Below are 23,085 nucleotides of genomic sequence, written 5' to 3' on the forward strand. Positions count from 1 at the left end.
TTCATATTTAACAACGCTACCGTTGTTGAATGCCTCGACGTCAGCATTTCTGAGGCTATTACTGAGGAGAAACATAACTGAGCTTACACATAATATAGCTATGAGAGAGCATCAGATGCTGGGATTTCTATGTTGAATAAGTAATCTTCTAACTCTCCTATCAATGATGCTTGTCCACTTGTCTAGATGATACTGCAGCACTCAAGCAATGACACCATCAGCTCTCAAGCCACCACATTATACATTAATTCCCTTGATCAGTGAGGCACAATTGCAGCTGTGTATATTATTTACAAGATGCACAGCAGCCACTCATTCAGGCTCCTCCTTCCAATCCTGTCTCAAGTATGAGGGTAGTAGACAGATGGGAATATCACTATCTGCAATTTCCCTTCCAAGTTACATGCCATCCTGTCAGCAGCAAGATGCAATTTTACAGTTACAACTTTATCAGACATTGGTTAGGCCACAGTTCAAATACTGTGTGCAATTCTGGTTGCCACACTATCAGGACATGACTGCACTGGAGAAGGTGCAGAGGAGATTCATCAGAGTGTTGCTTCGGATGAATAGTCTCAGTTATGAGGTGAGATTGGATAGGCTGGGTTTATTTTCCTTGGATTAGAGGAGGCTGGTGTGTGGATGATGGTTTGGGGCGGGGGGTATCTGATTCAGGAAAACAAAATTCAGAGGCATAAACAGAATATCTTCCCTGTGGCAGATATTTCTACAATCAGAGGGCATAAGGGTAAGATGAGGTTTACTGGAGATGTGAGAAAATAAAAGCTCATTGATAGAATGGTAGACATATGGAATGTGCTACCTGAAAGGATGATGGAGGCAAGGACTCTTGCAACATTTAATAGGCATCTACGTGAGAATTGAAAACGTCAGAGCTTAGGCTATGGACCAAATGCAGCTTAAGTGTAGTTTGGTGTTTGTTGGTTGGCATGGACATGGTGGGCCTCAGGGCCTGTTTCTTTGAATGCTGCATGAATCTATAATGCTATGGATCAAAATTGAGAGTCCCATTTGTGGATTTATTTTTGTCATTCAGACTGCAGCAATTCAAGAATGACCTTGATCTGTGCCACAAAGACAATGTCACTCACTTGACAACACCTCGGAGACAACAGGAGATGGACAGTAAATTCTGGCTTTGCCTGCGACATACTCACCTCATGAATATGTTTTTTTAAAGTGCTGAGATACTGTATTTAGCATTACTACTTTTTCTTTTTAGTGGATGTGGTCATCACTGGCAAAGCCAGCATTTATTACCCATCCTGAATTGCTTTTGAGAAAATGTTGGTGAACTGCATTCTTGAATGCAACTGAGTGATTTACTCTTCCATTTTAGAGGTTTATTAAGACATTGATTTCACTGGGCACACATGGTTGCTTGGACATAGAATGAGAGGGGTAATCTAGAGACCAAGACACACAATTCTTTTCTTGGTAAAGCAGCCTAGGTGAGGTTATCTTTGGAATTTAGCTCAACCATATATAAATAGGTAAACTCTTCAAGTAGTTTGTAGGTTTTTAGAAATCAGTTGATTAATTGAATTCTAAATGTGTAATGTTCACTGTTTACAGTGACAAAGAGGAACTGTGAAATTGGTTCTTGTTTACTGCCATGAAAGAAATTTTTACATTTCTTATGGTTTTAAGTTAATTTATATTCCAAAAAATACATTTTTTTTGTAGTTTTATTTGATTTTCATGGTAAATATTTCACTTTCAGCTTATGCTTTTGTTTTAAAATAATAATCAACATTAAATTAACTAACTTTTTCATACTTTCCAGTTGGCAGTTGACCAGGCACATAGACAAAATTTTTCATCCTTTTTCATGCCTGTGGTGGATACAGTTAATCCTTGCCTCGTGCTGATTGTACGAAGGGAACACATTGTTGAAGACACTGTGGAAGTATTGAGGAAAAGCAAAAATGTAGACTTCAAGAAGCCATTGAAGGTAGTTTTGTGTGTGAATAGTAAACTAGATGGGTCTTGTAACTAGTTTTCCAATTTTAGTTTCAGTTTTAAACTTTGTTTAATGCTTCCCAATATTCCATATTCAAATTATTTTGTCTTCAAGAAGATGAACTCCAATGGAAATATCAGTATCATTCTTTAACTCATTAAGGAAGAGTCAGATGAGAAGAGTTCTTCTCTCTCTTTGTCACATAGTTATCAACCCTACTCAAATACAAGGACCATATCCAAATACAAATCACAGTTGGGCGTTTAACTTAACTTGGAACCACAGCACTATGGCTATAGCTGTTGCACCATTTACTCCTATTCAGTGAAATTGACGTGTAGTATACCTCCACATCCCTCTTTATCCACATTGCAAAGAGCTCCAATAAATTAATTAAACTACATTTTCCGTTCACAGTCATGCTGACTTGCCCGATAGCTTTTGAGTTTTTCCAAAGTGTGCAGCTATAATCCCTTTTTTGATCGTTTCTAACACAGTCCCCCCCGACAGAAAATGTTGGTGAACTGCATTCTTGAAGTCAATTGAGTGATTTGCTCTTCCATTTTAGAGACCCATAATTTCCTCTTCCTCATTCTCCTCTTAAATAGATGATATTTATTTGCTACTTTCTAGTCGGATGGGACCTTTCCTGAATCTAGTAAACTTGGGAGAATTAACACCAAGGCCATAAACCACCTCATTAGCAACCTTTTTTTTAAAATCCAAGAATGGAGGCTACCTCATTCTTGTCTGCTGGCGGCTCCAACAGTTGCTTAGTACCACTTCCTTTCTGGTCCTCTCCCTTTTTTTCCTCATTTACAATTGTAAAATATTTGTTTGTCTCATTTGCAACTTCTTTACTATCTATTAACACACTTTTCTCACTTTCTAGAGGCCCAACACCGACTTCACTATCTCTTTTTATAATTCCCTGTAAAACTCTATCTTGTTTTTACATTCCTGGTTCAGTCTCCTTCCATGAGCCTAGTATATCAATTCACTTCAGATAACTCCGCTTTCGTGCCCCCCCCCAATAAGTTTCCCTTATTTAGGTTTAAAATATTATCCTTAGGCAATATCTTCTCCCTTTCAAACTAAATGTATAGATCAATCATATTATCGTGGCTGTTTCTTAGAGGTGCCTTTACTGTGAGGTCATTAATTAAACCTGTCACATTACACAATACCAAGTCTAGAATTGTGCTGTCTGATGGTTTCTGAAAGCAGCATGTTCTGAAACTTTCCCAAAAACATTCTAGTCTACTCCTAATCTGATTTTTTTTCCCAATTTGTATATAAATTAACTTCATCTGTGATTACTGCATCCCTTTATCACCAGTACCCAGTAATTTCTTCTTGAGTACAATGTGGTTACTGTTGAGGGCCTTGGAGAAAATGCCCACTCATGACTTCCTTCCCCAATTCTTTATTTCCATCCAAGCCAGTTCTATATCCTGATCTCCTTTGTTTTTCTCTCTGACCTTTACATTGTGCATTATATTTTTCTCTCTTACCTTGTCCCTACTTTTTGATATACTACATCTTTCCAATATTTTATCCTTTGCTTCCACTATTTAGTTTAAACCCTCTCTACTTCCCTGGTTAGACAGTTTATAAGTAGACTGATCTCCCCATGGTTCACATGTCCCAATAACTTTCCCTGGTGCTGGTGCCAATGACCCAAGAACTGGAATGCACTTCTCTGACAACTATCTTTTGAGGCAAGTATTCTTCTGTATAATTTTACCTACCCTGTGTCGACTTGCATGTAGCTCAACTAATAAATCAGAGATTATGGTCCTTCTAGCCCTTTTCCACCATCAATTCAGCCCAACTCATAATTACCTAATTTGCTTTCTATCTACCCAAGCAGAGTCAGCCAGACATAGTCTGACCTTAACCTACTATTCTCCTCACCTCTATAAATCCTAATCCCCCCTCGTTCCTATAGTTTCCCTGAGTAACCGGGAACCACATTTACTTTATTTTTAACTCAGTCAGCTGCCATTGACACTTCTCTCAGTGAATTGAGTTTAGGAAGTGACATCACACTCGGTAGATATCTTTTTAAAAGTACACATTCCACTTAGTGGAGATTTGTCAAAGAAACCGATGGCACTTACCTTTATATAGTGTCTCTGAAAGAAAATGACTTAAAAACTTTATAAACTGGAGAGAGAACAATGAAAAGGTAATTGGCATTGAGCCTTTGAGAAAGGTTAAACAAAAGTTGTTAAAGATGGGTTTTAAGTTTTCATTGGTTTTGAGAGGAGGAGGATGAGTAAAATATTGAGGGAAGTATCAGGGGATTTAAAGTAGGTTTGAAGTTGAAGGCTTTGACTTTGGAAAGGTAAGAAGTAAGGGAGTTCAAAGACGATCAGAGTTGGCTGATTTTTAAAGTTATGGAGGGAATAGGTTTTTTTTAGTATTCAGGGAGTTAGGTAAGAGAATGAGTTACAGGCATACACAACAAGGATAAGCAGTTTCATTTTGGATTGTTTGGAATTTAAGGATTCCCAGGCAATCATCACTTCCAACAAGAGTTAATACAATTCTGCCCTTGCCCAAACATTGAAAGGCATTAGAATCACCAAATTTCTTGTTAACAGTATCCATTTTGACCACCGTAAACCAGAAGTGAACTAGACCAGCCTCTTGAATCCTTTGGCTGCTGAAGATAATCAGAATGTTTAAAACCTGTTTGGTTAACAGCTCACTTTCTGACTGTAGCACAAGCTCGGGGTATAATGGGACACTTTTTGTACTTGTCTGAACGGTAACAACGTCAATCGTCAAGCAATTTAACATCCAGAACACATCATCTCGGCTTATCCCAAGCAATCCACTAACTTAGTTATGCATTCCTTTCCCATTAGCTTACCATGGCTACAGTTATACAAGATTTCTTCCACTAAATGTTCCAATTCAAGAATAACAAGTATATGGAAATGCCATTAATTCTGAAACACACTCAGTTTTGGTTTGAACATGTGTTGGCATTACTTCATTGTTACTGAATCAATATCCCGATATTTCATAACTAGTGCCTTGGGAGTACCAAAATGACTTAACCTTATCGCAGCAGTTCAGTCAGACAGTGTCCTAGCTACTATCACAACCTTGTAGTGATGGACCCTGTATTGCCTAAACTTCCCTTATGCCTCGCTGTTTATAGTTCCTAACAATGTACTAACAAGCAACATCCTTCTCTGTCACTGGCTTTACTCTTCTCTCTTCTCTCCCACTCACTCCCCATCTCCGTAATATCATGTAAAATGAATACCATCCCAATGCTGCTAAAACCCAGAAACATCTTGCAATGAATATTGTTTTGAATGCTATGCCAAATCTAATGCAGTTAGACTTCCTCCTCATGCACTGCTATATGGTACTTCTTGCATGCCATCTAGTGTGTGCTTAGCCTTAAAATAGTAAAAAATGAAGTACACGTGTGAAAAGCACTCATTAGTTGAAAAAGCATTGCATTGATGGAAAGAAATATTATGCATTTTATACAATGAGCATGTTTTTCTATTTAGATAAGATTGCCAAATTGTTTTCTATTGATGATCTCTGAAGTATTTACAGAGATTGAAGTTTTAAAATTCTGCATCTCTTTTCATATTTAGGTAATTTTTGTTGGAGAAGAAGCTGTGGATGCTGGAGGTGTTCGGAAAGAGTTTTTCCTCTTGATTATGAGAGATTTGTTAGACCCTAAGTATGGCATGTTTCGATATTATGAGGAATCTAGACTCATCTGGTTTTCATTTCAGGTATGGAAGTTGAAATCAATTATGGTTTAATATCTTTATATCTCTTAATCTAAAACTCATTCTTTGCCCTTAAACATATTGAGTAAAGAATCTCAAAGGCATCTTTTCTAATTTCCAGGAAACTCCATTATGTTAAATTAATTAACTAAGAATGCAATCAATTTGACAGTATGTAAACTGAAAATTTAACAGATACCAGTAAATTAATGGACTAAAATTATCCTTTTTGCATTTTAATTAAAACTGTAGGCAGCCATTCTCCTGAGTTAGAATTGAACTTTCAAAAATGAAACAAACATTAAAATAGTTTAAATGTGATTTGACTCTCGCATTTCTGCTCATGTCACCATCCAGAATTTTCCTAGTTTCAAAATAAAGTCTGCACAGTTCTACAAGTGTAATTTTATGAGCATGCCTTGCTTCACTGGTTGTCAAAAATCTAGAGTTGTTTCCTGTGTTTCTTCCACGGTTTCAGGGTTTTTTACTCCGTCCAATAGTCTATTTTGTGTATTATTTATTTATTTTATTTAGCTTTAAAATCACTTATTGCTTCCACTCAAGGCTAAAAAGCCCAAGTTGCTCCAGTCTGTATTTTCCTTACTTCTCAATTGGATACAGTACATTCTGATGGGAGCAGTGGAATTTTGAGGATGATTTCCTCTAATTTGTATTCTGGTGTTTTGACAATATTCTTCAACATTCATGGGGAGATGAGAGCCTCATGGTATTGTTGTTGGACTATTAATCCAGAAAGTCAGTTTATGTTCTGTGATGGATACGAATCCCACCACAGCAGATAGTGAAATTTGAATGCAATAAAACAAATCTGTAATTAAGATTATGTTGATGGTCATGAAATCATTGTCCGTGTCAGAAAAACATACCCAGCTCACTAATGTCCTTCAGAAATATACTTTACTCACCTGGTCAAGCCTACATGTGACTCCAGGCACACAGTATGTAGTTGACTCTCAACTGCCCTTTAAAATGGCCTTGGAAGGCATTCGGTTGTATCCATTGTTACAAAGTCTGAACAAAGAAATGAAATTGGATGGACAGCCTGGCATTGACGTAGGCACCAGAAAAGACAATGGCAGAAACAGCCCTGTTGACTCTACAAAGTCATCCTTACATCGAGGGGCTAGTTCTGAAATTGGGAGAGCTGCCTCAGGGACGAGTCAGGTAATACCTTGACATAGTCATACTCGAGGAATGTTCCAGACACCCCTGTCACCAACTCTGGATGTATCATGTCCCACCAAAATAACAGACCCAGCAAGGTAGTAGCACAATGGGATACGTTTGGGAGGGAGTTTCCCTGGGAGTCTTTGGGATGTCCAGAGTCAATATTGAAGTCTCATGGTTTCGAACGTGAGCAAGGAAACTTCCTGTTGATCGCTAGATATTGTCTTCCCTTGGCCGATGAATCAGTACACCTCCATGTTGAGCAGCACTTGCAGGAAGCACTGAGGATGCAGGGGCACAAAATGTACTCTGGTTTGGGGATTTCAGTGTCTACACCGAGTGGCTCAGCAGCAGCAGCACTACTAATGGAGTTGGTCAGCCCTAAAGGACATAGTTGTTAGACTGGGTCTGTGACAGGTGGTGAGGGAGCCAACAAGAAGCAAAAACATACTTGACATCATCCTTACCAATCTACCAGCTGCAGGTGCATCTGTTCATAAAGTTTTGGTAAGAGTGGCCACCAGTCAGTCCTGCCTTCACATTGAGAATATCCCCATCGTTTTCTTTGTCAGTATCACTGTGCTAAATAGGGTAGATTTCAAACAGATCGAGCAGCATTGACTGACATAGATATCACTGGCTGGCCAGCATTTGGAAGTCTTTGAAAAAGTGTTTTTTTTAATTCTTTCATAGGGTATGGGCATTGCTGGTTGGGCCTCATTGTCCAGAGGTCAGTTGAGAGACAACCACACTGCTGTGGGTCTTGAGTCACGTGTAGGCTGTACCAAGTAAGGACTACACATTTCCTTCCCTAAAGGCCGTCAGTGAGCCAGACAATTGACATTGATTTAATGGTCACAATTAAACTTTTAATTTCAGATTTTTATTGAAATCAAATTTCACCATCTGCCATGGTGGGATTCGAACCTGGGTAATAAGCTGCCTTCTTAATGCGTTGCAGTCCACATGTTGTAGGTTGGCCCACAATGCCAAGGGAGAGGGTTCCAGGATTTTGACTGAGTGACAATGAAGGAACGGCAATGTATTTCCAAGTTTGGATGCAGTGGTGGTGTTCCCATGTATCTGTTGCCCTTGTCTTTTCAGATGGAAATGGTTGTGGGTTTGGAGAGTGCTGTCTAAGGATCTTTGGTGAGGTTTTGCACTGCACCTTGCAGATAGGACACACTGCTGCTGCTGAGCATCAGTGGTGGAGGGAGTACATGCTTGTAGATGTGGGATCAGTTAAGCAGGCAGCTTTGTCCTGGTTGACATCAAGTTTTTTGAGCATTGGTGGAGCTGCAGTCATCCAGGGAAGTGGGCAGTATTTTATTTCACTTGTGCCTTGGAGATGGTGGAAAAGCTGCGTGGAGTCAGGAGGTGGGTTAATTGCCACAGTATTCCTAGCCTCTGACTTGCTTTTGTAGCCACTTTGTTTAAGTGATGAGTCCAATTGAATTTCTGGTCAATGGTAACCTTAAGGGTGTTGATAGTGGGGTGGATTCAGTCATGGTAACACCATTGAATGTTTAGGGATGGTGATTACGTTGTCTCTTATTGGAGTTGGTCATTGCATGTTGTGTGTGGCATGAATGCTATTTGCCACTTGTTAACCCAAACCTCGATTTTGTCCAGATCTTGTTGCATTTGAACATGGACCGCTTCAGTATTTGAGGAATCACTAATCTGTTGAACTTCGTGCGATCGTTGGCAAACATTCCCACTTCTGACCTGTGATGGAGAGAAGGTCATTGATTTAGCAGCTGAGATGGTTCCGTCTAGGATACTACCCTGAGGAACTCCTGCAGAGCTGGAGCTGAAGTAACTGACCTTCAACAACCTCAACCGTTTTCTTATGTACCAAGGATGACTCCAACCAGCGGAGAGTTTGTCCCTGATACCCATTGATTCCAGTGCTAGGACTGTGAGCTGTTAATGGCAGCAGAATTGTACTCCACAATCTGCAACCTCGTGCTCCAGCATATTTCCCTACTCACCCATTACCATCAAGCCAAGAGATCATTCCTGGTTCATTAGCCCTACCAGGCATACCTAAAAGTGAGGCGTCAACCTTATGAAGCTACCAAACACTCTACTTGCTGCTTATGCCGCTTGGCGTGCAAGTGATAGACAGAACTAAGTGATCTGTCAGCCAGTGGATCAGATCTAAATTCTGCAGACCTATCATTTCCAGCTGTGAATGTTGGTGGAAAGTAAAATATTCACTTCAGGAGGAGGTTCTACAAATATTCCCATCCTCAATGATGGAAGAACCCAACACAGTGCAAAAGATAAGGTTGAAGAATTTGCAACCAGAAGTGCTGAGTGAATGATTTATCACTGTCTCTTCCATTGATCACCAACATCACAGATGCCAGTCTTCAGTCATTTTGTTATTCCAAGTAATAACAAGAAACAGTCAAAGCACTGGATACTGCAAAAGCCAAGGACCTTGACAACATTCTGATAATAGTATGGAAGACTTGTGCTCCTGAACTTGCTGCTTTCATAGCCAAGTGTCTCAGTATAGCTGCAACACTAGCATCTAGCTCATTGATGTAGAAAGTTGTCCAGATGTTCTGTATATAAGAAGCAGGACAAAGCAATGTATTCTTGATCATCAGTAGAATGATGGAAGATGTCATCAAAAGTGCTATCAAGCAGCACTTGGTCAACAACGACTTCCTCAGTGATGCTCAGTTTGGGTTGACCTTATTACCTTTGTTCACACTTGGATAGAACAAAGCAGCCCACCTGATTGGCACCATATCCAGAAGAATCCACCTCAACCACTGATGTATACACTGCTGCTACTGTATGTTCTACAAGATGCACTGCAGAAATTATTAAAGATCCTTAGATAGCACTTTCCAAACCCACAACAACGTCCATCTGGAAGGACGGGGCAGCAGAAACATGGGAACATCAACTCCTGCTAGTTCCCACCAAGCCATTCCTTCAGTATTGCTGGGTCAAAGTCATGGAATTCCCTATCTAATGACATTGTAGGTCAATCCACAGCACATGGACTGTAGTGGTTAAAGAATTTAGCTCATCGCCACCTGTTCAATGGCAATAATGCTGGCCAGCTAATGGTGCCCACATCCCATGAGTGAATAAAAAAACTTTGCTTTTTTCATTGCTCTGAAGTAGTTGGATGAGGTAACTATTGAATACAGAAGACCCCTAGATCCATTTCACTTTCATCCTGACTGACTTTTATCCCATATTTTTATATAGTACTTGACACCAATCTTTTAAATATTCCATTGTTCTCCTGCTTACATTAATTGCAGGGTATCAGCCGTGTCTGATTTAACACTCATCTGAGTCAGATTGTGGGTACAAACCCCTTTCTAGAGTTTTAAGCATGTACTCATGTGCTATTGAGGGAGTGTCACACTGTCAGAAGTACTGTCTTTTGGATGAGGTATTAAACTGAGGGATTCTGGATTAGTGGTGCTGGAAGAGCACCACTATTAAACTGAGGGCCCATTATCCACTAAGGTGAATGTAAAAGATTCTTGGCACTTTTCAAACAAGTGCAAAGGAAGAGCACCCTGTGTCCCAGCCAACGTTTCATCCCTCAAGCAACATGTTTAAAATGATTGTTTGGTCAGTATCAGATTTGAATCTGGGATCTTGCTGTTGCAAATTGAATGCTGTCTTTCCCGACATTACAGCCACTACACTTCCAAAGTACCTACTTAATTGTAAAGTGTTTTGGGATAGCTTGAGGTATTGAAACCTGTTACGTAAATTCAAGTGCCACCTTGTATACCTTTTCCAATTCACTTATTTTCCAAGCTTACTAATTCCAATGTCGTGTCTCTATGACTATTTTAATGTCTTGGCTAAGGATGTCAATTTCACTTTCCTGTTCATTGTATGTGCATGTTAAAGTCAGTAAGATAACCATTATATAAACTCTCTGCCAACTTCTAACTCATCGATGTTGGGCCATTATTGATATTTGTTTTGGTTTGGTTTCTTGGCAATCCTGAGTACATAATGGAGTAGCTTGCTGATGGTCTCTTGAAGTATTCCTATATTTCGGAAGTTTTAATTGAAGTAGATATGCAAGAGAAGTTGCAACACATAATTGGATAACCTGGTTATTTCCTAATAAATATCTCTTTTTAATGAATATTAGTTTTTTTGCCTTCCACTTGATTTAATTTCTTTCTGAACTTGATGTTTAAATAATTCAATGTGTATATTGTTCAATAAGCAATATTTGTTATCTTGTTTAGACTTTTGAAGAAATTGATTTATTTCATCTGATTGGTGTTGTTTGCGGTCTTGCAATCTACAACTTCACAATAGTTGACCTTCATTTTCCACTGGCTTTGTATAAAAAACTGCTAAACCAGAAGCCTACCCTCGATGACCTGAAAGAATTGATGCCGATTGTTGGCAGGTTAGTTAATGTAACTGCTTGTTTAAAAAATTTATATTTGTTCAAGCATCTTTTATGCACAGCAGGAAAAAAAAACATTTTTGTTTTCTTCAACATTTGTCCATTTAAATTTGAGGAAGTATTTCCATTTAAGATGAAGGAAGTCAATGTTTCTGTTGATTATAGATAAGCAGATTTTAAATTTACATTGACAGTTTAGCGAAGAACATTAGCTTAATACATGTTAAGCTAACTTGGTTTTTAAAATAAGAGTTAAGCAAATTCCCTAAAATTTGCATGATATAATAGTAGTTGTCATTGTGTAAATCCTGAGGTTTTTCTATAATGTTATCAACTGTTTCTCTCCTCCATCCATTCCATTAGTTCTGAGAAAATTACAGGGGTCTAATATTGAACTGTCCAAATTTTACAACCAGGCTATAGCTTCTAGGTATTCTGTTAGTAGAATAACTGTAACCTTTAGTGCTTGCTTTTATTCCAATAGTATTTAGCTTCTTGATCTGTTATTAAGTCTTTCTTTATATTTCCAATTGCTTCTCCCTCGATAGGGTCCAACTCCATTTTTGCGAAATTTTGAGGCAAATTCTTTCCTTCTGAGCACCTAGTCACACGAGTCAAAGTATCAAATTCAAATACTCAGTTCTCATGCTATGAGCAGACTTAGAAAGCAAAGGTGTTTCTTGCTGGCTCAATCAGAAATAATTCCAAAAAGTAATTCTTTAAAATAATGAATGTGCAATAATAATAACTAAATTAGCAATAGATTGTGATTGGTCTCCCTCAACTTGATCAAGAATATAATATACTGGAGCCAAAATTTAATAAACTAAGAAACGAAAATCAGATTTCCAACTGACGAGAAGTTAAAGTTATTGTATTGGTATTGCTCAATGATCCAGGTGTCTGGCAATGCTACAGCATAAGGGCAGAATCCAGAAACACTGACTTGTAATTTTTTTTGAGGAAAATGTTGCAACAAATAATTTGTCATCTTTTTTTGAGGTTGATTTGTGAATGCAGTTGGTTTCTTTTGCTCTGTCTTTTTCAGCTTTTGAGGAATGCAAACATTCCAATTACTAATAAAACCCACCAATCGAAACATTTTTGTTTTCTTCAACATTTGTCCATTTAAGTTTGAGGAAGTATTTCCATTTAAGATGAAGGAAGTCAATGTTTCTGTTGATTATAAATAAGCAGATTTTAAATTTACATTGACAGTTTAGCGAAGAACACAAGAACTAGGAGCAAGAGTAGGCAGTTCAGTTTCTCAAGCCTGCTCTGCAGTTTAATATGATCATGGCTGAACGGGGCCTCAACACCACTTTCCTCTTCCACTCTCAACCCATTACCAATTAAAACTTTGTCCATTTCCTCCTCAGATGATCTCCATGTCCCTACATCCACCTTACATTTGGATAGTGAATTACACAAATTTAGAACCTTTTGAGAGAAATTACTTCTCATCTAAATTAAGGATAGCAGATTATGTAACAATGACCTATTGTTCTAGATTGTCCCACATGAATAAACATCCTCTCTACATCTAATTTGTCAATCTACTTTAGTATCTTGTGTACCTTAGTTAGATCTCCTCTCTTTCTTTTAAACTCCACAAAGTATAGGCCAAAACTGCTCAACCTCTCTTTGTAAGACCAACTACTCATGTCTAGATCAATCTAGTGAACCTCCTGTGAAGTACCTTCGTGCATTGACATCTTCCTTCAAGTAATAATGAGTTCTTGGTCCTGTACCATTTCCTAAAGTGTCCCACAAGAGTCTGTTCTTGGTCCCTTCTGATTTCTCATCTACCTGCTGCCCCTCAGTGGCATCATCTGAACATTGATTGTTTTCACATGCATTCTGACAATAATGAATCTCGACAACTCTGTAATCGGTAAATTAACATACTGCTTGTCCAACATCCGGTACTAAATAGGCAGCAGCATCCTCTCATTAAATATCGTAAATACCAAATTCCCTGGCAGAGCTGCATTCCCTAGATACTGATTCCATCCTTTCCAGCTGACTACTGTGTTAGATTGAACAATGATTCGCAATCTTATCACATTTTACCATGAGTTATGAGTTCCAGCCATATATCTGTAGCTTCCCTTAGATCACCTGTTTCCAGCACTGTTACACTATCAGAGTTCACCAACCTCTGCTTCACTTTGTGTTGCCAAAACTCTATGCCTTTGTTACCATTGGGCATGACTACAGGAGTCCCTGATTTGCAAATATCCAACTTACGAATGTGATCCCCATATGCATTTTAAAAATTTAAAGACCTGACATGTAAGCATAAGTACTTATAAATGGCTGCTATTATCTTGCATCGTGGTCCAACTTGTAAAGCAATCAATGATGGAACCCATTTTCAACCTGGGGACTGGCTGTACTCTAATACATTTCTGCTAGCCTCCCACATTCTAGCCCTTTAAATTTGAGGCTTCAAAATTCTGCCAGTATTCTTACTCTGTTTAAGTCTAGTTTAGTGCTCTTCCCTGTGCTCACCGATTATATATTGGCTTATGGTCAAAAACCATATCAGGGAAACAAACGTAGATTTTCTAAAACCAATCACTCCATGGCCTGACTGTGTGTTTCTGTGGCCTCGTGCTGTTCCACAGCTCTTCCAGATATGTGTTCCATTTTGGTCCCCATCCATCAGGCTTCTGTTTTTTTTAATGAAAAGTATGTGTTTGCAGTCAATATATTAGATCTCATAAATCTCTCAAATTCTTCAGTTGTCTTTCTATTCACATATGTGTGTTGATGTCATGATTCTTTGCGTTAGCAAATCAGTTAGCTTTCTATCAATCGGTACTTTTGTACAGGAGTATGCAGCAATTGTTAGATTATCCAGAGGAGGCTGTGGAAGACATCTTCTCCCTCAACTTTACGGTGAGTCATTACTTGAGTTAGATTGTTTTATTTATTTAAAACATATTCAAACCTATTTCTTGCTCTATCAGAATCACAGAGGTGGGAATAATACTATGTCATGCCACTACAATGGGAAGTTTAACCATTTCACCCTTATTTATGAGAAGTTGATGAGAAGTTTCTAATAAATATTTACACAAAGTAGTTAAGCAAAGGTTGCATCTTGACAGCATGGTGCTAGTGGATTATGCTAATACTGACTACGTTTTTCAAATTATATACAATAATGTAGAGGAAGGAAGAAAATCAAAATTCAATAAGTAAATCAGAAAAGAGCATATGAGTCAATGAAGCCAAAAACGTACAATCAGGATTGCGTTCAGTTCCGGTCACCACGCTACCAGAAGGATGTGGGTGCTTTGGAGAGGGTAAAGAAAAGGTTTACCAGGATGTTGCTTGGTGTAGGGAATTTTAGTTATTAAGAAAGGCTGGATAGACTAGATTTGTTTTCACAATGGGAACACAAGCGGTTGAAGGGTGATTTAATAGAAGTTTATAAGATTGTGAATGGTGTGTATCAAGTGAAAAGTATGAAGCTTTGTCCCAGGGTGGAGGGGTCAATTACTAAGAGGCACAGGTTCAAGGGAGATGGTGAGGAGGTGCATTGAAAGAGATATGTGAGGAAAGGTTTTCACACAAATGGTGGTGAGTGCCTGGAATGTGCTGCCAGAGGAGATGGTGGAAGCAGACATAGTAGAAGCATTAAAGAAGCACCTGCACGAATATATGAATAAGAAGGGAATAGAGGGATACAGATCCTGTAAGTGAAGACAGTTTTGGTACAGGCTTGTCGATACAGGCTTGGAGGGCCAAAGGATTTGTTCCCATGCTGTATTGTTCTTTGTTCCTTGTTCGTTGAATCATATGTACCTGAATATTCAAAAAATTGAACACAGAATTAGGCAGTTAGAAATTGTAGAGGATGTGATGCAGGAGAGGTATGATATGTTTTTGAACATATATTTAAAATTCCTCAACCAAAAACTGGTGGGGAGGCAATAAAGAATTTTACATGGAGATGACACGAGCAGTCTTTAGCAATAGAATAAAGGAGAATCCTGAAGCTTTCTATAGGTGGGTGAGGAATAAAAGAATGGCTAGGGTAGGAATAAGGCCAGTCAAAGACAGAAGTGGGAAGTTGAGTCCCAGTCTGGACCCTGTGGAGTTCGGAGAGGTGCTAAACAAACATTTCTCATCGGTTTTCACTCAGGAAAAGGAGAATATTGTAGAGGAGAAGAATGAGGTATGAGATATTACTCTAGAAAGGATCGAGGTTAGTTACGAACAGGTGTTATCAATTCTAGAAGGAGTGAAAGTAGATCAGTACCCTGGGCCAGATGGGATTTATCGAAGGATTGTCTGGGAAGCTGGGGTGGAGATAGCAGAACCTTTGGCTTTGATATTTGAGTCATCATTGTCTACAGGTTTAGTACCAGAGGACTGGAGGATTGCCCTTGTTCCAGAAGTGTTGTGCCCTTGTTCCAGAAGTGTTGTGCCCTTGTTCCAGAAGTGTTGTGCCCTTGTTCCAGAAGTGTTGTGCCCTTGTTCCAGAAGTGTTGTGCCCTTGTTCTAGAAGGGCAGTAGAGATGACCCAGGTAATTATAGACCAGTGAGCCTCACTTCTGTTGTTGGAAAGGTTTTGGAAACGATTATAAGAGATTAGGTTTATAATAATCTAGCAAGCAACAATTTGATTTTAGATAGTCAACATAGTTTCGTCAAGGGCAGGTCGTGTCTCAAAAACCTCATTGAGTTTTTAAGAAGGTGACCAAGCATGTAGGTGAGGATAGGGCAGTTGACATGGTATACATGGACTTCAGTAAAGCCTTTGATAAGGTTCCACACGATAGGCTGTTGGAGAAAATGCAGAGGCATGGAATTGAGGGTGATTTAGCAGTTTGAATTAGAAACTGGCTTTCTGAAGGCAGCATGTGGGGGTTGATGGAAAATATTCAGCCTGGAGTCTGGTTACTAGTGGTGTACCACAAGGATCTGTTTTGGGACCGTCATTTGTTTGTCATTTTTACAAATGACTTAGACACAGGCATAAGTGGATGGGTTAGTAAATTTGCAGATGACACTAAAGTTGTTGGATTAGTAGACAGTTTTGAAGAATGTTACAGGGGGACCTGGATAAACTGCAGAATTGGGCTGAGGTGGCAAATGGAGTTCAATGCAGCTAAATATGAGGTAATGCACTTTGGGAAGAATAACAGGAAGGCAGAGTACTGGGTCATTGAAAAGATTCTTGGTAGTGTGGATGTGCAGAGGAATCTTGGAATCCATGTACATAGATCCCTGAAAGTTGCCACCCAGGTTGATAGTGCTGTTAAGAAGACATATACGGTGTGTTAGGTTTCATTCGTAGAGGGATTGAGTTCCGGAGCCGCAATACCATGCTACAAATATACAAAATGCTGGTGTGGCCTCACGTGGAATATTGTGTATAGTTCTGGATGTGGAAGCATTGGAAAAGGTGCAGAGGAGATTTACCAGGAATTTGCCTGGTCTAGAGGGAATGTCTTATGGGGAAAGGCTGAGAGACTTGGGTCTGTTGTCATTGGCAAGAAGAAGGCTAAGAGGGAATTTAATAGAGACATACAAGATGATCAGAGGATTAGGTAGAGTAGACAATGAAAGTCTTTTTCCTAGGATGATGACGTCAGCTTGTACGCGGCGGGGGGGGGGGGGGGGGGGGGGGGGGTGCGAGCTGAGAATAGTTCACGGGTCGGTGCAACATCGAGGGCTGAAGGGCCTGTTCTGCACTGTATTGTTCTATGTTCTAACACTCGGAAAGAGAATGAAAATAGTACTGTTTTTTGTCTGTGTGAAATCCCACCATTCAGTATGACAGCATATGGACTGCTGCATTCTAAGAAATGCAGCAACACCTTTTTAGGGATGGAACTAGGGATGGAAAATAAATGCTGGCCCAGTCAGTGACACCCATGTCCTCAAGTGAATAAAAAAGAGTCAAGGAATGGGAAATCTGTGGAGTTCAAAGATGAGCTTAAACAAGTTGGGTCATTTTGGATTATATTAAATGTTGCAAAAAAGACTGGAACGAAGTTAATGTGTGTGGACAAAATTTGAAAGGTTTTTCAGCATATGCCTAGTCTGCTGCTTGCATTTGTTTGTTTCTCAAACAATAAATGAGCATTGCTTGACTTAGTCCTAGGTGACAAAGCAGATGAAGTAACTGATCAAAATAGTAGTCCATTTGGAAAATGGTGACCACAAAATAATTAGGTTGGGTGTAAGAATACTCAAATATAATGAAGAGCCACAGAAGTGGCCTGAATAAACAGCAGTAAAAGTAACTCATCAATAAATCAATCGTGGGAAATCGAGAGTTAGGTGAGTACTAAGTAAATATATTGCTTAAAATCAAAAAGAAGAGTTTAAAGTTTCTGTTCCTTTTATAAATGGAAAGATAAAAAGTGAGGTATGTGAACAGTCAAATTAAACAGGTAAGCGAATAACAGCTTATCACTTAGCCTGCCAGAAGTATTTGGTACATGGAAGGATCTGATGGGAAGGAACTTAGAAAGGCAAAAAGAATTGTGAATAAAAGAAATGTGAATGATATGAATTGTATGTTTTCATGAGCATTTTAAAAAGATAAAAGTCAACAGGATTGAAACACGGAGAAGATGAATGAGTAAGCCTCATTGGAGGAGGAAGGTATATAACACATTAAATTGTTCATAGTGATGCTTAGAAATGAGATGAGGATATATGTACACTGGTAAGAATATCAAAGAGGTATCTTGAAAAACAATTCAGTGTGAAAGGGCTATTGGAAATCATGTATCTACCTGGTAGCAGCGCAGCAGCAGTTGGGAGCAGTGTTAAGCACAAATTGGTGATTGAGTCTGGCATTTCCTATCTGAGAGCAGAATCCAAGGATCAGAGTACAGTCTTCTCAACACCCTAATCCTGCCCAATTCCCCCACCCATGCCCAGGGCAAGGGTCATGGTTCAAACACCAATGATAGAGGAATGCAAAGAAAAAGATTTTGCACTGTTAGTATGAGGAACTAGGCACCAAATAAAGAAGCAAATCCTCAAAGCAAGTTGGCACAGGGTGAATCAAATTGGAGAAAGTAATGCATGGCTTATAGACTTTGGAGATGTAGGTTTCAGTTTGTGGAGTACAAATATTGTGGAATGTGTAGCCTGCCGCACGTAACTTAAGGAGATAGAAATGGTTTTAAACTAAACAGTGGGGACAAGGATTCAAATTTGGGAAGATGTGTAAATTCTAGCACACAGACAAGAAAAGAAAGCATGGTATTACTATAGGAAATGATAAACTGACCAGGGCAGGAATGGACAAAGGACAGATCTAGTTACAAGTATAACAAAAGGACAAAATGTCCATTGCTTTCAAAACACAACATATTAACTGAGTGAAAATTGAGATTAAACAAGTATGATCTAATGGCTGTTAATGAAACTTAGCTGCAGGATATCAAAATGTATATGTAACTTCAGAGTACCAAATAAGCTAAGAAAAGGTCAAGGGAAGGCTGTGTTGATGAAAAAATGATATTGCCATTATACAAATAAACCAGAATATCAAAACAGCTTAGGTAGAGTGGAGGAATGATAAAGGCACGAAGCCACTTGTGGAAGTGTAGTGTGGGCCTCTTCAAAGTCACCACACAGCAGGGTGAAGTATCAAAAAAGATATGTTGGAAACACAAACTAGAACAGAAATTACTGGAAAAAATTGCATCTATTGAGAGAAAGCAGAATTAAAATTTTAGGTCTGGTGACCCTTCAGAATATTAAGAAATATTGGAAACATGTACAGCTATTATCATGGGGGATTTTAACCTGCATGTAAACTAGAAGAATCAGATGGGCAAAAGTAGACTAGATGAAAATGTTTTAATGGAACTTGAGGAAAAAAAGTTTATAATTGTGCAAAGATGTGTGGCAGACGATATAAAAAGCAAATAACCAAAGGCTTAACTAAGGGGCAAAATTTAGGGTATGGGAATAACTAGCTAAAAGTATAAAGTATATAATAAAGTTTCCGCAGCTTCGAGTTAAAATGAAAATGAGCCTAAGGAATTAATAATTGCAAAAAAGGAGCTGGCAGATGAATTGAACTGAAACTTTGTCTCCATCCTCACTATACAAGATATAAATAATATCCTGGAAATAGCTATCAATTAGTAATTGGAACAGAAAGACGGACTTCCCTAGCTTCTCAGTGTTCTTGGGTACACCTGATCAGGTCCTTGGGATTTATCCATTTTTAAGCATTTCAAGACGTCCAGCACTTCCTCCTCTGTAATATGGACATTTTTCAAGATGTCACCATTTATTTCCCTACATTCTATTATCTTCCATATTTTTTCCCACAGTAAATACTGATGCAAAATACTCGTTTCATGTTTCCCCCATCTCCTGTGGCTCCACACAAAAGTTGCCTTGCTGATCTTTGAGGGGTGAAAAATGTGTTGGTAGAAAAGCGCAGCAGATCAGGCAGCATCCAAGGAGCAGGAGAATCGACGTTTCGGGCATAAGCCCGTACTTCAGGAACGAGGAGGGTGTGCCAAGCAGGCTAAGATAAAAGATAGGGAGGAGGGACTTGGGAGAGGGCGTTGGGAATGCGACAGGTGGAAGGAGGTTTTAGATTACTTACAGTGTGGAAGTGAGGGTGATAGGCCGGAGAGGGAGTGGGGGTGGAGAGGTCGGGAAGAAGCTTGCAGGAAGAAGGTGGTGCTGAGTCTGTTGGGACTGAGATGAGGTGAGGGGAGAAGAAATGAGGAAGCTGGAGAAATCTGCATTCATCCCTTGTGGTTGGAGGGTTCCTAGGCGGAAGATGAGGCGCTCTTCCTCCATGTAGTGTTGCCATGGTCTGCCGATGGATGTCCTTGGCGAAGTGGGAGGGGGAGTTAGTGTTCAGCCACAGGGTGGTTGAGTTGGTTGGTGCGGGTGTCCCAGAGGTGTTATCTGAAATGTTCCACAAGTAGGCGGCCTGTCTCCCCAATGTAGAGGAGGTCATGTCGGGTGCAGCGGATGCAGTAAATGGTGTGTGGAGGTGCAGGTGAATTTGTGACGAATATGGAAGGATCCCTTGAGGCCTTGGAGGGAAGTGAGGGGGGAGGTGTGGGAACTTGCTTACCGAAAACCGACAAACACTGACCAAATACTTAACTACACCAGCAACTATCCCAACACACACAAACGAAGCTGTGTCAGAACTTGAGGAGAACCACCGATAAAACGTATTCAAGAAGAACGGATACTCAAAAAAAACAGTCCGCAGATTCCTCAGGAACAAACCACGACAAGCAGACCTAACACAGCCAGAAACCTTAACCACCTTACCATACATCAAAGAAGTCTCAGAAATGACAGCCTGACTACTAAGACCCCTCGGAATCCTAGTAGCACACAAACCCGCCAACAGTTTCAAACAAAAACTAACAAACTTAAAAGACGCAGTACAACCCATGGACAAAATCAACGTCATCTACAATATTCCATGCAAGGACTGCCACAAACACTATGTAGGACAAACAGGAAGAAAGTTAGCCATCAGGATACACGAATACCAGCTAGTCACAAAAAGACATGACCGTCTCTCCCTCGTAGCCCTATACACGGATGAAAGAAAAACACCATTTCGACTGGGACAGCACATCTATCTTGGGACAGGCTAAGCAAAGACATACCAGAGAATTCCTAGAGGCCTGGCGCTCCAACCACAACGCCATAAACAAACACATAGATCTAGATACCATCTATCAACCCCTCAGAAAACGAACAGGAAATGACATCACAAACTGCAGGAACCCCATCCAGGACAAACCTATAAATAGAAAGCAGGAGCCAACAGCTTCACTTCACTTGGAGGTCGCCACTGATGATGATACCTAGCCAGGTAATGAAACGTCTGGATATCAAACCTACAGCTCAGTGAGCAAACCTACACCCTAAACCTCAGCCTGGGCTACAAACCTTCACAAACATTGCACAACCTAGTATTCTTCTCAAGGGCAATTAGGGGTGAGCAATAAATACTTCCCTGGCCAGTGATACTGATGAACAAATTCGAACAAAATTGAAGTTTTGCTGAATAGCTAATTTTCTTCAAAATTGTTGTAGAATCACTCAAATTTACAGCAAGTAAAAGATCCTTCAGCCTATTAAGTCTGTGTGTCAGTCAAAATTTTAATCCCATTTTCCAGCACGTGGCCCACAGCTTTCTGTATCTAGGCATCACAAGTGCACATTTAAATGCTAAAATGTTATGAGGGTTTCTGTCTGTACCACAGTCTGAGTGAAGTGAGTTCCGGTATTTTACCTCTGAGTGAGCAAAACAAATTCCTTATATCCCCTGTAAATCCCCTATCCCTTGCCTTAAATCTATGCCTCTCATAATTTTATACATTTCAATTATGTCCCCCCTCAGTCATCTCTGCTCCAACAAAAACAGCCCCAGTTCATCAATCTATCTTCATAACTGAAACTCTCCAGCCCGGGCAATGTCCTAGTAAGTCTGTATACCTTCTCCAGTGCAGTCATATCCCTCCTATAATGTGGATTCCAGAACTGCACACAATACTTTAGTTGTCCTAACAGTGTTGAGTGTTTTAGTGAGCTCAACAAAGGTAAAGAGTCTTGCATATGGAGTAACATTAAGCTGATTCGTAGGACTGAGCTACTGGTTTATGAGCTGAAAATGTGTTGCTGGTCAAAGCACAGCAGGCCAGGCAGCATCTCAGGAATAGGGAATTCGACGTTTCGAGCATAAGCCCTTCATCGGGCTCGAAACGTCGAATTCCCTATTCCTGAGATGCTGCCTGGCCTGCTGTGCTTTGACCAGCAACACATTTTCAGCTGTGATCTCCAGCATCTGCAGACCTCATTTTTTACTACTGGTTTATGAGGCCTGGATTTTCAGCGTAAATGACAAGCAGCAGCCATGTCCTCAAGGAAGTTCAACAATTTTTTTCGCTGTTGAAAACTCATTCTGGCCATTTCATGGAAGGTCCAAATAACAACTATGCCAAATAAGTCAATGGCAAAACTTCCAAACATATGAGCACTGACCAAGCAGACACAAATATGCTGGCTGGAGCACATTCAAAGGATAGGGGAGTATTACATACTCAACGATTTTCTGTATGGCAAGATAATCAGTCATCAAACATCACGTTACCCAAAGCTGTGCTTCAAGATTGCTTGCAATCATAACATGATGACCCTAAACATTGTTTTTTGATTTGGGAGACATTACCTGATGACAGGGAAAGATGGTAATGTCACCTGTGAGCCAGTATGCATTGTCATGGCAGACAGTTCAGACAATAACTTGGCAGCAGCCATATTGATTTTCCTGGTACCCTTTTTATGTCTCATATTTCTGTAGTAATTTATTTTGATGAGTAGGACAGGCTATTTTTTTTGCATTAGAGCACCATGGTATTTGGGACTCAGATTTTCTGCCATTTGTAGGACTCCATGATTTGTTGAGTTTCCAAATTTTCATTCTGGAACTGCAATTTTCTGAAACTGTTCATTTGTATTTCACGTGGTTGGCACTTTCTTGGTACATATAAAGGTTATTCACATAATGTTGCATTGCTTTTCAGTTTTTATTGTGACATCAATGTGCTTTTCTGTTTTTTACAAGATGTCAGCCATGCAACAATATGAATAAAACGGAGGAGAAACTGGAAATCTGAAATTAAAATAAAAATGTTAAAAATAGAAACCATGATTGATAATTCCAGAAGAGACATCCTGGTCTCTCC

At 39.5% G+C, this 23,085-nt stretch overlaps 1 protein-coding gene across 3 annotated transcripts in view; it reads left to right on the top strand.

Moving 5' to 3' along the window:
* Nucleotides 1-23,085, top strand: part of herc4 (HECT and RLD domain containing E3 ubiquitin protein ligase 4) — a 98,577-nt gene that overhangs the window by 63,835 nt on the left and 11,657 nt on the right. For 2 of the 3 annotated variants that reach the window (XM_060841847.1, XM_060841846.1), the window contains exons 17-20: nucleotides 1,808-1,975; nucleotides 5,614-5,757; nucleotides 11,193-11,359; nucleotides 14,197-14,263. In XM_060841847.1, the coding sequence (XP_060697830.1) occupies nucleotides 1,808-1,975; nucleotides 5,614-5,757; nucleotides 11,193-11,359; nucleotides 14,197-14,263 (546 nt within the window). The remainder of the gene's footprint in view (nucleotides 1-1,807; nucleotides 1,976-5,613; nucleotides 5,758-11,192; nucleotides 11,360-14,196; nucleotides 14,264-23,085) is intronic. The other variant, XR_009645863.1, reaches the window with a different exon arrangement.

This window comes from Hemiscyllium ocellatum, chromosome 22, assembly GCF_020745735.1.
Source record: "Hemiscyllium ocellatum isolate sHemOce1 chromosome 22, sHemOce1.pat.X.cur, whole genome shotgun sequence".
Lineage (NCBI taxonomy): Eukaryota > Metazoa > Chordata > Chondrichthyes > Orectolobiformes > Hemiscylliidae > Hemiscyllium > Hemiscyllium ocellatum.